The sequence below is a fragment of the Neolamprologus multifasciatus genome, chromosome 23 (assembly GCF_963576455.1).
Source record: "Neolamprologus multifasciatus chromosome 23, fNeoMul1.2, whole genome shotgun sequence".
Classification (NCBI taxonomy): domain Eukaryota; kingdom Metazoa; phylum Chordata; class Actinopteri; order Cichliformes; family Cichlidae; genus Neolamprologus; species Neolamprologus multifasciatus.
In genome coordinates, this window is record NC_140460.1 from 19103414 (window position 1) to 19118632 (window position 15219).

The 15219-nt window shown below is 39.4% G+C and overlaps 2 protein-coding genes across 2 annotated transcripts; both read right to left on the reverse strand.

The window, feature by feature from the left end:
- Window positions 1-682: 682 nt before the first annotated feature.
- On the reverse strand, window positions 683-3960 carry LOC146491396 (mid1-interacting protein 1-B-like). Its single transcript, XM_085152879.1, has 2 exons — window positions 3802-3960; window positions 683-3067 (listed from the first exon to the last, which is right to left on the reverse strand). Exon 2 carries the CDS (start codon window positions 2883-2885, stop codon window positions 2415-2417), a length of 471 nt encoding a protein of 156 aa, XP_085009005.1. The 5' UTR covers window positions 2886-3067; window positions 3802-3960; the 3' UTR covers window positions 683-2414.
- A 1515-nt stretch (window positions 3961-5475) lies between these two features.
- Window positions 5476-14972, reverse strand: LOC146491397 (tetraspanin-7-like). Its single transcript, XM_085152857.1, has 8 exons — window positions 14739-14972; window positions 10079-10267; window positions 9758-9832; window positions 9574-9669; window positions 8488-8643; window positions 8213-8296; window positions 8053-8124; window positions 5476-5895 (listed from the first exon to the last, which is right to left on the reverse strand). The coding sequence occupies exons 1-7, from the start codon at window positions 14817-14819 to the stop codon at window positions 8056-8058; spliced, it is 750 nt and encodes a 249-aa protein (XP_085008983.1). The 5' UTR covers window positions 14820-14972; the 3' UTR covers window positions 5476-5895; window positions 8053-8055.
- Between the last annotated feature and the right edge of the window lie 247 nt (window positions 14973-15219).

A 15219-nucleotide genomic window follows, 5' to 3' on the forward strand; every position in this document is an offset into this window, starting at 1 on the left:
ATTGACTGAAAAGGGATAAAGGGGTGTTTTTAGGTGTTTTATCTAGAAAACCGCAGAAATATAAGCAGTTCAAAGATTCACAAAAAAACACTTTCACAAATTTATTAGAAATTTCCATTGTCTAAATAAGTCCATCTGGATTTGGTGTATGGTGTCACACATGGGGAATACCACAATGAAGTCGGACATTTGTTTTGATATCTGTGAAACTACCTGCATTATTTTAAAGATATTATGTTCCTTAACACATGAAAGATCCCTGGTTTGAGACCAGAAGGATACACAAACCCTTACGGGGCATCTGGCATAAATAAATATGCCAAATCAAACATGTGGCGCTACCTGCTGTGGTGAGCCCTGTGAATATGTGCCTCGTACATGAGAAGCTCTGGTTTCTACAGGCAAATCTGCTGTCAGATATCTAAATACTTTACCTAGAGCTCCACTTCTGGGAGTCCACATTCATAGAAACATGCTCCCAGATATTTAGCCTAAAACATTTATTAAGGGGTTTTCTGCTGAGGTTTCTCATGTGATGTCGTGCACACAAGGCATGAGGCAAAGGGCCTCCATTTCCAGTTCGTAACACGTGGTCTGGAGCTGTGGATGGTTGCAGCGATACGGAAACCATTTTTTTCCCCAAATGTGGTCAGTAAGTTTTGATGAACGAAAAGACCAAAAATACACACCAAAATCTTTTAATGGTCAAACTGGACAGAAATAGAAAAACCAATAAACATCAGTATATGTACACCCAGCATTCTTCACACACACATACACACACAGACTCCAGAACGCCTTCACGTGTCATCGACCATCAAGCACAGTGTTCAATTCATTAACATAAAGCTTTGAGACAACGAACAAAACATTCACTTCTTTAAGTTCAGTTCAAAAATCAGCCAATAACCATTCATTACACCTTCTCTTTTATTCAGCTGAAACCAGACAAAAACTATGGGTTTCTGCCAAACTCCTTATAATTTTAAAAATAAGGTGCTTTAGTCCTTTAATAAATGGACAAACTGTGGCATCTTTAAAATATCAGAACTTCCACATGTAAGTTAAACCAAAGAACTGGGAATTTGTGGTCTGGTTACAATCGATTGTCAGGAGATGTTAACAATTTATGAACGATCATGCACCATGAGAACTGGGTTATTATTACTATTGGGAAATTTAAGGATTCATATTTTCTCCTTTTTGTGCGTCTAAAGCTGTACAGAAATGTCAAGCCAGCTTCTTTTGTGCTCTCGTGTGTTTGCATAGTTTGGAATTTGCAGCATGAAATGAAGGATGTCAGGAGATTTTTTTGTTTGTTTGTTTTTTTTTGTTTTAAACGGACAGACGTCAACCCTGAAAATAGAATGCAAGCAGCCCACCACCTAGACGAAAAAAAAAGGGAAGTCCATGAAGAACATGTTTTAGCTCTTTAACTACAAACTGCTGTAGGGAGCTCAGAGCAGAGACACTCTAATCTGCCGAATCTTAACAAGATGTCATATCCAGAAGACAAACAGTGGATTCAGGTGTTTAAAGTATGCCAAAGAAAGAGTTATTGGAATCAGAGAGATTTTTGGCTCAATGGTATTCCACAGGGATTATACCAGGATCCTATTTCATTTAAAATTGTTTAGATTAGGGGTTTTTTAAGGTTATGTTTGTTTACAGTAGTTTAGAAGTGCAACAGATTTCTCCTGATGAAAGGTCAACCAACCAAATATTCAAAATTAATCAATTTTAGATCCTTTGTCCTTCTCCTGCATACCCATCATCTATCTCTTAAACTTATTAATTTGATATATTTAAGAGTTGATAATCAAACTTAAGTCTTAAGTTTACAATATTTAAAGCTGAATTTACTACTAAAGCTACTTTCTGTAATCACATTCCATGTGATTGAACTCCAGCATTCACCACCAGCGAGCAGCTGATGAATTAAAATGTTTTACTATTGGTTTATTTTGGAGGGTTTCAAGCAAAAACTCTACAAATTCATTACCGTACTGACTTACTATTTAGTAGCACAGATCCAGACTTAATTCAGAATTTTAAAGTGCGTGTGCCAAAATGAGATCCAAAAAGCTGCCAGTGAATACAAAAAAATGGCATTTAAAATGATTTAACGACCCTCACAAGGACTCAGTTGACTGAATAACTGTTATTAAAATTGTATTTCTCAGTATTTGACAAAAAAATTCCCAAATTGTTCCAGTCACACAATCACAATCAATCTGCCGATATTTTTATTCACCGTTTTTGGGACTGGCTAGTTAATTTAACACAATGATATCCACCACTGTAGGCTGTGAAAAAGCTTTTAAGTGAATTCTGGCGTCTGCACATGCTCCTTCCTTTGCTTGTAGTTACTGAGCTAAAACCCATAGAGCGCCAACCGTCAGAACATTCAGCGCTCAGTTCCCGCAGCCGATCTCCTCCTTGTAGCGATTCGTCAGTGTGTTAGCTTTATGCGTCAGTTTCGACAGAACCGCGTGGAGTCCATTCAGGTGGAAGTGAAACTGCTTCTCCAGGTCATCCTCCTCTGCCACCACCATGCTGGCCACACCCGCCTTCTCCTTCCGCAACTCCTCGCCTTGCACGACGCCCCACTCGATGTCATTGCGGATGGATTTAAGCAGGATGTATGAGCTGTACATGTCAGCATCAGGCTGGAAGTAGGCGCTGTCGGTGCTACCTGTGCCACCACCGTCATCCCCACCATCCCCGTTCTCTGTCGGCTTCAGGTCATCCCTGTCATCCAGCGGGACGTCCCGCAGCAGGCTGGGCAACATCACTGTCTGGTCCATGTTGTTGACGGCGCCAATGAAGCGGTTCATGGCATTGAAGAGTGAGTTCTTCTGGTTGTAGGAGTCAGGTATCTGCATGATGGCGGCTGGTGAGGGCCCGTGTTGGCCAGCGGTCGCAGCGCCAAACTTAGCCCGCTAATGCTCCTTAAAGGATTACCGAGAGACTGCGGAGGCACTCACTGCTCCAAAATGGGCCAACTCCTGAGCTGAGGGCCCCGTGTTTCTGCTGCAGGACTCCAGCTGACCCCAGAGGCGTAAACCTGATATAAAAACACAAAAGGAAGAGGTGGAAGGATGAAGCAGCTTCAAATGGAGACCCAGCATGTCCAGGACATCTCCTGGACACCCATGACACCTGCAGGGTCATTTGAGGCCTTCATGATTTAACTACAGAGCTCAGGGATGGGGGAACTAGCCAGGAGCTCTAACAGTATACCCTGCATCCATTATCGGACATCGGATCCCCCCCCCGCCGCCTCACTGCCGTTACTTACTTCATATTCAGCCACCTCTGTCGCTGCTGAAGATCGATTTGCATTATTTAAATCTCTCTGTGCTGCACAGCCACAGCCTCGCATGCAAATAAACGTGAGAAACGTAAGGTGCTGGCAACGTTTTTTAAAAACAGCGTGAACACCTGCGGTGGCAGCCCGGACAGAGGAGGAGGGGGGTCTGCAGGAGAAAACACGGAAATGAAGGGGAATCACAGCGCCGTCCGATAAAAGCACCGGCCTCTACCTAAAGCTAAACCAGGGGACCTTTGAACAGGCAGGACCAATAAACCAACCATCCATCCATCCATCCATCCTATGTAACTGTGAATTAGCGACGCTTACACCGCTTGAATCTTCATTTTAACCGGAACAAATGACCGCACAGCTGCTCTTATTAGCCTCGCCACCCCAGCCAGCGGCTGATTCCGGGTACCGTTAGCTCGCTAAGTCTACTTTTAAAACGGGTAAACACCGGCGGCAGTGCGCCTACGTCAGCTTACCGTGTGTCGGCTGTGGTTCCTGGGTACCAAGTCGCTGCTTCTGCCCGTTAAAGCTGTCCAGAAAAGGGATCTTGCAGACGGTCGGGCCGGTTGTGGTTGTTAGGGAGGCAGGAGAGTCGGGGCGGAGCAAAACATGGGATCACGATCACAGCCAATCACAGAGGGTGTGACGTCACGGAGAACGTCGGATAGTGTTGCATTGTTTATAAACTGACTTGAATAAAAATAAAGCTTTGGAAATAATATATTTATTTACATTTAAGGTTTACAACGAAAACAGTAGTTACATTAAAATGTAAATATATTATTAAGACTTTGTTTTATTTTATATTGTTTGTCACGTTTTGACTGATGCAACCTTGTCCACCCTCTTTGGGGAGAAATAAATGTTACTTTTGTATGAACAAATAAACATCAATATCCTCCTGAGAACCCAGGAAAAGAGAATCTTCCCATGAAACGTTTTTTGTGATTTCCTTCCTATTTGGAGGTAACAGAGACCACCCAAACACATCAGATATCAACGGAAAGCCCAAGATGTCCTTTATTTAGTACATCAGGACTTAGTAAGGTAGCTCAAATAAATCAAAAGATATAGATCAAATAATATATATAATGATAATAATTATAAAATCAGACTAGATTATATTTCAAAGGAGTTAAGGATGATGTTACTAAGTGTTCATTACAAATTTAATTTAAAATATTACAACTTTTAAAACTCACTAGAAGTTTCTGATTCCATATGAGGAAGGTTTTCACAATCTCATGCTGCTGTTTTCATTTCTACAAATGAGTATTTTAAAGATTATTTCACATGTTCTAACGTGTTTGCATGGATTCACTCGGGGAATTCTGGTTCCCCACAGTCAGTTCTAAAACATGCATGCTAGGTTAACTGGTGATCCTAAATTGTGTGTTATGTGTGAATGTGAGTGGGAATGGTGGTCTGTCTCTAATGGATGGATGTGTAAAACATTGCCCCCGTCTGGCTCCACATTATATTACGACTGAATTCTTCCCCAGCCATGAAGTATTTATTTTCACTGTGTATTTTAGTTTATTACCAGGATTCTCTTTTTTAAATAATGCCAAACAGCAGTAGGTATACTTGTCAGCTTCTTATTAATACAAATATCTTATCAGCCAATCACATGGCACTAATGCATTTAGGCATGTATAAAATAATCAAGACAACCTGCTGAAGTTCAAAGTGAGCATGAGAAGGGAAAAGAAAGCTGATTTAAGCAACTCTGAACAGTGGTTTAGTTTTTTTCTGGTGTAAAGGTGTGATGGATATTTTCTTGGCATGCTGAGCATTGTTTAAACGCCACAGTCTACCTAAGTATTGTTAACTATCCTAATAATTCTTCCATTAGGAAAATGCACCATGTCACGAAACTATATCTCAAAGTGATTTCTTGAACATGACAATGAGTTCTCTGTACTCCAATGGCCTCCACAGACACGAGATCCTCAAGCTAATGGAGCACCTTTGGGCATGTGGTTAAACAGGAGATTCTTGTGGATGGATTCACTTGGATGTGGAGCTGACAAAGCTGCAGCAACTATGTGATGCTATTATGTCAAAGTAAAGTTAGATGTTACATGTAAGGTTTTCTTATGTTGGATTTATCGACACAACGCGCAGCCTCATTTATTTTGTTGAAAACATTGCATGTCTCAAATAGTTATCAGTGAGTTTGTCATTCAGAAAACAGAAATATAAAATCTGTCACATCACAGTACACAGAATATGAAACATGAACAACACGTCTTTCAAACACAGCACACTGCCACAGAATCAAATTTCAACTTTAACCTAAAAATGTGAAAGCCTTTCAAGTGTTCTGGTGCCCCTAAGAGGGCTTTCTGAATATGATTGTTACTGACAACAGGTCTTTTCAGGACCTGAGCCTGACACACATACAAAGAAAGATCCTAACAACACAAAGAGAGAGAACACAAAGGGGTCAATTTTCAGTATTTCACAGCAAGACACAAAATAAATACAACAGGAATGTTAACAGTGCGTGTTTGTATGTGTGTGTTTTTCCTAAGGTTTCCATGGTGATGTACATCTTATTCACTTTCCTGCAAAAGAAAACACAGACATGGAGGTAAACAACAGCACATGCTTGTTTTACATTCACTTAAAGAGTTGAGAATGTGGTCAAGTAAACTTCAGATTCAAGTTGGGTGTGTTCAGCTTTAGTGTAAGTTAGGTGTAGGTCTATGTTGGGGGTACATCAAATATAGTTATGAAGTTGGAGTTAGGTTGGGAGTAAGTTTAATGTTGAGTCTTGGGGTAGGTTAGGTGTAGCTTTAGGTTTTAACTTGGTTTGAGATAACAATAATAATAATGTCATAATGTGTATGTGCTAGTCCCCATGGGGAAATTACTCCTCTGCAATTAACCCATTCAAGCAGTGGGCAGCCACCAATGCAGCACCCGGGGAGCAGTGTGTAGGGACGGTACCTCAGGGTGGCCATTCAGTGGAGTCAAACCCCCGACCTTCCAATCATGGGGCAACCACTCTACCTACTGAGCTATCACTGCCCCCAGCTATCCCTGCAGGTAAGGTGTAGATCTAGGTTTAGGTTAGGAGTAGGTTTAAGGTATAGTCTTGGGGTAGATGGTAGATTGATGTAGGTCAGGTTAGATGTAGGATTGTGAAAGGTTATATGGGTTGGGTAAAGGTTAATGTTTTGTATAGAGATTGAAAATGTGACGTCATTCAGGGGTAAAACCGCAAAGAATTCTGGGAACTCGTGGCAAGAGGTACTAGCGCACGCAGGCTTTCAACTGAAATCAGTTACACAGCGATAAAAATCAACACAAAAAATGGCAAGAAGCTGTTGTAAACTGCAATAGCCGGTCGCATGATAGCCACGGGAAGCTGACGGGTAAAGAGATCAGTTGTTATCGGATTACGTCGTTGAAGAGAAATTGTTCAAGTCGTGTTTCCGAAGTAACAAAGAGGCAACGGATGGCCTGGATTGCAGACATTCAAAGACCAAATATAACGTCCCAGAACACTCCAGCTCACATGTTAGTCTGCTCCAAGCATTTCCACAAAGGTCAGTGTTTTGTAGTAGTTAATACGTCATTTTTCATAACATAATTGGTGATATAGGTTACAAGCAAGTCTGGCGCTGAACAGAAATTGTCGCGCTATGCTCCTTTGTTTATTGTGCATAAATAGTGAATTGTCCTAACAGAATATTGTGTTTCGCTTCTGTTATTACCATGGTACATATACTTTTATTCACAGGATAAAACAGTTTTTTTGTATCACTAATTGCCCAGTGCGATTACAGCGTACAATATTATTGTCACTGCTACATTTCTGTAACGCGTACCAGAAATTATTTCCACTACTAATTAATTACCGTTGAGCTCAAAGGTCCTATTAATAAACGGTTAACGAATGTGTATTTATGAAGATGATTTGTGAGACTGGTAAATTTATGATACATACGATGGTCTTTCATTCTACACAGTGCATTTCAAGGTCCTGTACCCATTCGTCGGTAAACAGTACCTGGGCTTGTTGCAGTGACCTGAAGTTACTAAACTTCATGAGTGTATGCACTCACTCCAAGAACCGTATAATTATAAATATTGACTTTTCATCAAGTCTGTCTTTGTACGGACCGGCATTGTTCTCCTTCGTTTTGTACATACCTTTTTTGGGGGGCAAAGAGAAAGCAAGAATTTATTGGAACCGGAGAATGAAAGTTTTGCGGTGCTGCAAATGCTTGCATTTGATGCGGTACTTGGATTGTTTTGCCACGAGTTACCGGCATGTTTGTATTAGTTAGGTTTGATTTAGGTCAAGATCTAGACTTGCATTGGTTGTGTATCTCTAGGTTTGGGGTAGTTTTAAGTGTAGATTTGGGCTAGGTTCTCTGTGTTTGATGTAAATTCGGTTTAGTTCAAGGTCTACATGTAGGTTTGAAGTAAGGTAGATGTGAGTTAGAAGTAGGTTAAGATCTAAATTTGCGACGTATATAGCCCTTTTCTACTCTACCCACTTAAAGTACTTTCTTACCAAAGCTGTGTGCGCTCTTTTATGCACACATTCCTATTATATTTTTTCGTATGCATAAGCACTCTAGTTTACTTTTGTTGTTAGATCTCACTTTCAGGTGGGTTAAGTGTAGCTTTGGTTAGTTACGCTACACCTTGGTTGGTTAGTTAGTGTTCATCAGTAAGTGATAGGTTAGTGCCAGGGATGTGTGAATTACCCGTTAGATCATCTCGTACTGGTTTCTGTTGATGAAGTGAGACAAGCAGCAGGCCAGAGTTACACCGACCAGCTAAAACACACAGAGATGGATTTTATTTCTGCTTCAGTGTCACTGTCTCCTATTGTCTCCTATTGATTCCAAAGGCCATGTTTAGTACCTGAGAGAAGGCAATACCAAAGGTAACTCCAGCAATGATTCCCATGTTGCTCTCTATGAAGGACACAACCAGCTCATAGCAACCCTGCGGAGACAGGGTAAAGTGATTTGCAGTAAATACAGACTGATGGATCACCATCACGTGACCACTTAGCATAATTGTGGTTGTTAGACTTAATAATTATAATAATCTTAATAATCTCCACAGAAAAGCAAATGCATATGAAAACCTTTGGGAACTGAATTTTCTTCATGTATTATTTGTGCCTTCCTGACCTCTTTGTAGACCTTCTGAGCTGCCAGAGTGGTGTTCTTCAGGTCTGCTTCATTGCAGTCAGAGACATGAACACAACAGCTGGTAGGAATCCCACTGATGGGAAAATACACACTGCTGAACCAGCTGGTGTAATTATAAACTCCACAGCAGTGTAACTGAAGAAACAGAGACAACCAAATCACCACTTTTCAACATCTCATCATGTTTCTGAATGTGTGAAAGACGTCATCAGTGTAAAATCTGCATGAAAGAACGCTGGACATATCAGCAAATGTTTTTGCCTATGAAGTCTCTGACATTGTTCCTTTTGCTTCTTTTTGTTTGTTTTATTAGGAAATTAATTATCTCTATTGTATGTTATTGTCCTCATGCAGACTGCATATTTAGTTATCACACCAACCCTTAAAATCTTTGTTCTTTAATGACATGAGACATGTTTAATAAAATAAAAGTAGTTATATAATTTTTATATGTTTGAATAACTGCATTAATAAAACATGTGCATCAATATTTGAAATATATTTGATTGCTACCACAGGAGTGTGTGTATGTATATATAACAGTGACACTGACATTTTTGGTACCCCTTATTGCCTTTAGTAAACCAAGGGGAGGACAACTTTCTTGACTGATCCATCAATAGGGACCGACAGGCTTGCAAGAAGTAAAGTGAAATATTTGCTCTCTAAAGAAATAAAATAAAATTAATGCCACAGAGGGTTGTTTAAAAGTTAAAACTATAAGAGACCAACAATATGACCCTGAGGAACACCCAAAAGAAAAAACAAATGTAGGTGTTGGTAATAAGGTAAAATGCTCCATAGACTAGCAGTTTGGACTTTAGCTTGACAAGTAAAAGATCCCTGGTTTGGTCTCAGTAGAGGACACAAAATCCTTTGGGGTTATGTCAGGAAGGGCAACCAGCATAAAACGTGCCACTTCCTCCCATGGTGACCCTTTGTGAATAAGGGACCACCCAAAAGTTGCTTCTTTTATTAAGATACTTGGCAAGTTTAGAGGTAACTTTTTAGTTTCCAATATACTACTTACGAAACATTAATGAGTGGATCATGGAAAACACCTACTCTGCGTTGGACACCATCTACTGCCAGACTCCTGTCATCTCGTCCGTCATATCTCATCACTGCTGCACTGTAGGCAGTGAGGAATGTCCCTTTAATCTAAACATGCAAACACAGACAGATATTGGTCAGTTTGAGCAGCTGTGTTTTTTGAAGGTATTCTGAAAACTCTCAAGTGTGTTTTGACCTCATGACGAAAGACAAATCCAGAGATCCCAGCAATGAGTTCAGTCATGAAGACCAGAGACAGAAACACTGCGTACTGAGGAGAGATCAAAGGTCATAATGAGGTCGGACAAGGAGTCACACCATACGAAATGAGCAAGTTAACTGGTCATTAAACCTAAAAACTTGATAGATATATTAGTTAGCAGAGATTTTTAATTTTGAAACCTTTAGTCGCATAAAAAAATAAATAAAACAGAACTTCTAGTAGGTCATTGAATAGACTCATAAAAGGTTTAGTCAGACATTTGTTAACAAATTCCGAGTAAGCTGGAAGACCCACCAGTTTTAACATCCAGGGACGCCCCCTACAGGTGGCAAAACAGCCGAACAGTCCGAACAGGACAATGGCCGCGCCGGTGCCAGTGAGGACGTAGGGAGCACTGGAAGGGCTGCTAGAGATCAGCAACATGTAGGGACCCAACATGAACTTCCACCATAACCCCACCGCCAGCAGGACCACCCCTGTCACCTGAAGGAGTGTTTAAAAAAATGAGTGTAAAAGAAAAAGAAAAGAAAAACTTAAAAACACTACATTGATTGATTGTAATTTGCATTTTAATCCATTTCAGTTCATTGTATTAACTGCTCCATTAAAAAAACAAAAACAAAATAACCCACTAACATTTTGGTAGATGGTTTATTAGTGCGAATTTCTCTCTTTTTAAAATATATATTATATATTATTATATAATATATAGCTAACATCACTTTTATGATGATATGCCTGTTGCTATATTTAGTGGCTATTTTGAAGAACTGGACAAAAGCAGCATTTAAATATACAGTTATACAGTACAATTTCAAATTAGAGACAAATCATTGATGTGTAAGTGTAGAAAAAAGTAACAAATCATTTTTGTAATGACCTGGGATGTTTTTTATCATTTTACTTGGTTGGGGATTGAATAATATATTATAATATGAGACAAAAAAAGATGTAGACTTTTATTTATTTATTTAGTAATTTAGTGAAAAGACTAAATAGCCATGATAAAAAAAATCAACAAAAACCTTAGTGTTCACAAACAGCTGATGAAGACACGAACCTCATATGACCACAGAGCCCTTATAAACTCATCATTCATTCATGAGGAAGCATAAAGGCGTTTTAGTTTTATACAGTTGGTACATAAAGCAAGTTATAATGTTTTCTGTCCTGTTAAAAGAAATCATTTTTTTTGCAAAAGTTTAATCTGCAAAAGAAGTTAAAGCTGTGCAGCAGACGTGTTGAACCGCACACAGAAGCTGGGACTGTAATTAAGCACCACATGTCTCTGCAGACTCTGACACTGAAGTGACAAAGTGACAAACAGATGGTAAAAGAAGCTGGACCAGCATCCCTATGACAAACTGGATGCTACATACAGCTGAAACCAGCTGAAAGAATTTAGCTCAGCAGCTGCAGACACAGTCAGAGCACACAGAAGAAGAGCAAAAGTAACTCTGACAAACTCATAATGTCTGCAGTGGAGTGTTTTCACTCCAGTTTAATTCACTCGTTGTACTCCGGGGTAGCTCATCAGATGTCTTCAATAATAATTGCATCCATTTTACGGTTTTTAGCAGCAAAGAGGTTTTAGAGTGCACTAATGTCAGGGAATGTCCTCAAAAACATTCCCAAAAAACACCACTGTGGAAATGTGTGCTCCACCCAGTCAAGAGTGGATTGGATGAATGGTTGTCAGTAGATGTAGTACAAGATGGACACTGAGATTACTAGAGTAGGTGGTAGGTTTGTGTTTCTATAATGATACAAATATATTTAAATATATTTGTGTTTAAAAGAAAAAGATTGTGGGGCATAATGAGAGGAGGGTAGGCGTCCATAGGTCATATCGTTCCCAACACCAATCTCAGCCTTTATTTTGAAGTCAACTGTCCACAGACATCATAAAAATCAATAAAGAATAATTACCAAACCACTTAAAAGCCCCCGGGCCACCATCACCAACTCTCAATACCAGTCTCCTTGTCAAAACTGGTAATTATAAAAATAAATAAATAAAAACAAAAAACATATGAAACGTGATTCAAATCTGCAGTCCTTCTTCTTCTTCTGATTGTTGCAGTTTGGTTCTTAATTTTTCTCTATGCTACTTGAGTCCGTGAATCTGATTTCAGCCTTTCAAACTAAACATATAACAATATTTGAGCACGGTGTCCAAACTAAATCACCTGACATATTGATTAAAAGGTTTGTTTAAAAGGTTCTAACAAGGTGAAATTCCCTTGTTTTGAAAATCACTGTAAATTCTCTTGAGGACCTATCATGCAAATATCAGTTTCATGATTTATAACTAATTTTTCTGATGAGCCAGCTCTTTATCTGGATACTATGTCTTGTTCAGGTGGTTTATGAGGACGCCTGATCAGATTTGGGAGTAAGACCGGCACAGGATGAAAGAGGAGAAAAGGCACTGGCTGCTGGCAGGAGATAAATGAAGGAGGCATTTGATTTTGACTCCCGGTCGTGCCGGGCTGCCTGCTGCGCCTGTATGAGCGTTTCAAAAGGAGTCATGCTGGGATGTTGAAACACTCCGCAGATGACAAGAAAGCCGTCTGTCAGCTGGAGTCACGTCAGGTTGGTTTGATTCGGGATAAAAGTGGGAGTTTGTGTTTGCGCAGCAGACAACAGATTGTGTCTGGGAAGATTAAAAAAAATCTGATTCACTTCAACAATAAATGGACCGGGAAATAATGTTCGATATCTTTATCATTTACTTTGTGCCAGCAACAAAGACAATGACATTTAAAGTAAAATGTGACTTACATGATTCTGCACTAGATTATTTTGTTGTAAAATCTGTTATGAAAGACTAATGTTTGAATCTGAAACAGAAATAGATCAGATAAGGTCAATATTAAATATTAATTTAATGATAATTTAATTTAATACTCAGCAGGTAAAAATTTTCTGACAGACTGAACTACAGTCAGCGTCCATCGAGAGAAAACAGTCTCTCCAACACTGAAATCTCATTCAGAGCAAGAGGAAGTTAGTCTGTGCTATAGGTTAGATCTCTAAGACCACACAAAACACAGTCCTCATTAGGACAAATGGGCCACTGCAATAGGAAGGACCTGACAATGATCAGAGGCTAAAAATCCAATAGCAACCAAGACTGGAAAAGAAGCTGAACTCGATGAACTCAGTCTAAGCAACAGCTAAAGCTGGGGCAATATCTTGGGCAATACAGCTAACTGGACTGCAATAGAAAGATCAGCAATAGTCAATTAAGTGACTACCAGGACAAGGCAGGGCTTACCAGCAATGTTAGGATACAGCCAGAGATAGGCAACAATCAGTTGTTGCAGCAACAACCATTGTTTTCATGACAAGTAGATTAAGCAGACTTAGGCACTAGAAAACCACAGGACAGACTGCTTAGAAATTAGGGATAGGAAACAAAATGGGGAAAAACAGGACTACTGTAGGCAACAAGTAGGGATACTCTAAACTCTTAACAGAAAGTAGGCCTTGTTAGGATAAATAGGAAGCAACAACAATGACAAGAAAATGTTTATCAGCTATAAAACTAACAGCATAAATGATAAGTCAAAAAAACAAATGTAGCCCAATTTGCAGGATTGGGCAAACAATTCAAACAAGACAACAACCCGTAAAAAACAGCAGTGAAGTAAACAATCAGGAATACAAAACAATGAATCCTCCTCAACAACAGGGTATGGCAACATTAGGCATTACAAGACGAGAAACCAGACAAGTCAACAATCTGGGTTTTGTAGGGAACAGTTAGCTAAAAAGGAAACAATGTGGACTGGCTAGATAGTAGTGTTAGTCAACTGCTGCAGCAATGATATGGCCAGACTCTTTGAAAAACCTAGGTCATTGGCATCAAGGTGGCCTAGGCAACAAGCAACTAGAAAACATCAACTCAGAGTAATCAACAAACTGAGATAGAAACTACACAGAGAGCTGCAAACAGGACTGTGTAAAAAAATAAAGACAACAGCTGGGAGAAGATTGTAATGAGGAACAGGTAGCAACTCAGACTAGACTGTAAATTGGACTGGACTAAAATTAGCACTAGAATTCAGGCCTTGTTAGGACAACTGGGAAGAAACAAAATTGAGGACTACATAAAATAACTAGCATAATCCATTAGGTAACAATCAATGGTACACAACCACCCGGATGGTTTAAAAAAATCAGTCTAGGGCAATATAGCTGTATGGGTTACAGTGGAAAGCAACTATGAATAATAAACAACCATGTCTAGGCTGCTAATCAACAGGGTGTATTGTATTGAGAAAGGAAATAACTGGGACTAGGAAAAAAAACAAACAAACTAGTTAACAATGTAGTCTGCAAAACAAACTGTACAGCAAGTTTTATAAGAAATAGGACTGAGCAACTGATCAGGCCTAGAAAATAAAGGTTAAGTGAAAAGTTGGACAAACTAACAACAACAAATTATGGTTAGGAAATACAGACTGTTGATTATGAAACAAAACAGGAGGTGGACTAAGACAACCAGAGCTGAGCCTGAATGAGACAAAGCAAGAATATTCTGATCAGCTTTACTGACATGACTGCTTCCTGTTATCAGGTGTCGTTTCAGCAGTGCCCTCTCCGGAGGTCCATGTCTTCATTTTCAGGTTGGTGTCAGAGCTCTGGCTTCATCCTACTCATTCCTCAGAATCCAGATAATTACCGATCCTATGACCTTTGACTTTGTCCACTTTAAAAATAGATAAATTGGTTGAAGTTTTTATCTACTCACATGCATGTTTAATTAATGCAGCTTATTCTAAAATTTATCAAATTTACACCTATTCAAAATATTTCAGTCTGAGGATTTCAATGACATTTCAGCAGTTTAAACATGTTTTAAACAAACCCGTTGAGCTCTTGGATCTGATTGTGAGACAGGATTTAGCTGAAGTTAAAATAAGACATGAAGAACAGGTTTTCTTACCCAGAAGATGAAGGAGTAGAGAAGCAGAAGCGTCTTCAGGCAGAAGATCGCCGGTTTGGTTTCCATCCTCCTGGGAGCCATAATCCATCTGAGACTGAGGAACCAAAACCAGAACTCCGCTTGTCTTTCTCTCTTTTATCACCACAGGAAGAGGGAAACCTCTCCCTCACGATGACAACCACTCAGCCCCCTCTGCTGGTTTTACCAGTAACTGCACAACAGAGCAAGCTCCTCATGTTTTATGTTATTAGTTTATCTGTATTAACCTCACATTAATTACAGACAAACACAAGTATAATACATGATTTTCAACATTACGATTTAACAAATAAAACATTCATACAAACACAAATATTCCCCATTCAGTCTTTGAACATAAACCCTTATGGACATTTTGCATATGAAGTACTTTTAGGCACATTCTGAAGCCAATACTTCAAGCCAAACTCATAATGGGGGACATTTATGTGTAGCAGGGTAA

What these genes read in the sequence shown, in the direction of transcription:
- LOC146491396 (XM_085152879.1), bottom strand. Translation starts at nt 2,885, where the DNA reads ATGCAGATACCTGACTCCTACAACCAGAAGAACTCACTCTTCAATGCC.
- LOC146491397 (XM_085152857.1), bottom strand. Translation starts at nt 14,819, where the DNA reads ATGGCTCCCAGGAGGATGGAAACCAAACCGGCGATCTTCTGCCTGAAG. An exon ending in GATTTGTCTTTCGTCATGAG is followed by an intron (nt 9,670 to 9,757) that starts GTCAAAACACAC and finishes TTGCATGTTTAG; the next exon opens with ATTAAAGGGACATTCCTCAC. An exon ending in TTGGTATTGCCTTCTCTCAG is followed by an intron (nt 8,125 to 8,212) that starts GTACTAAACATG and finishes TGTGTGTTTTAG; the next exon opens with CTGGTCGGTGTAACTCTGGC.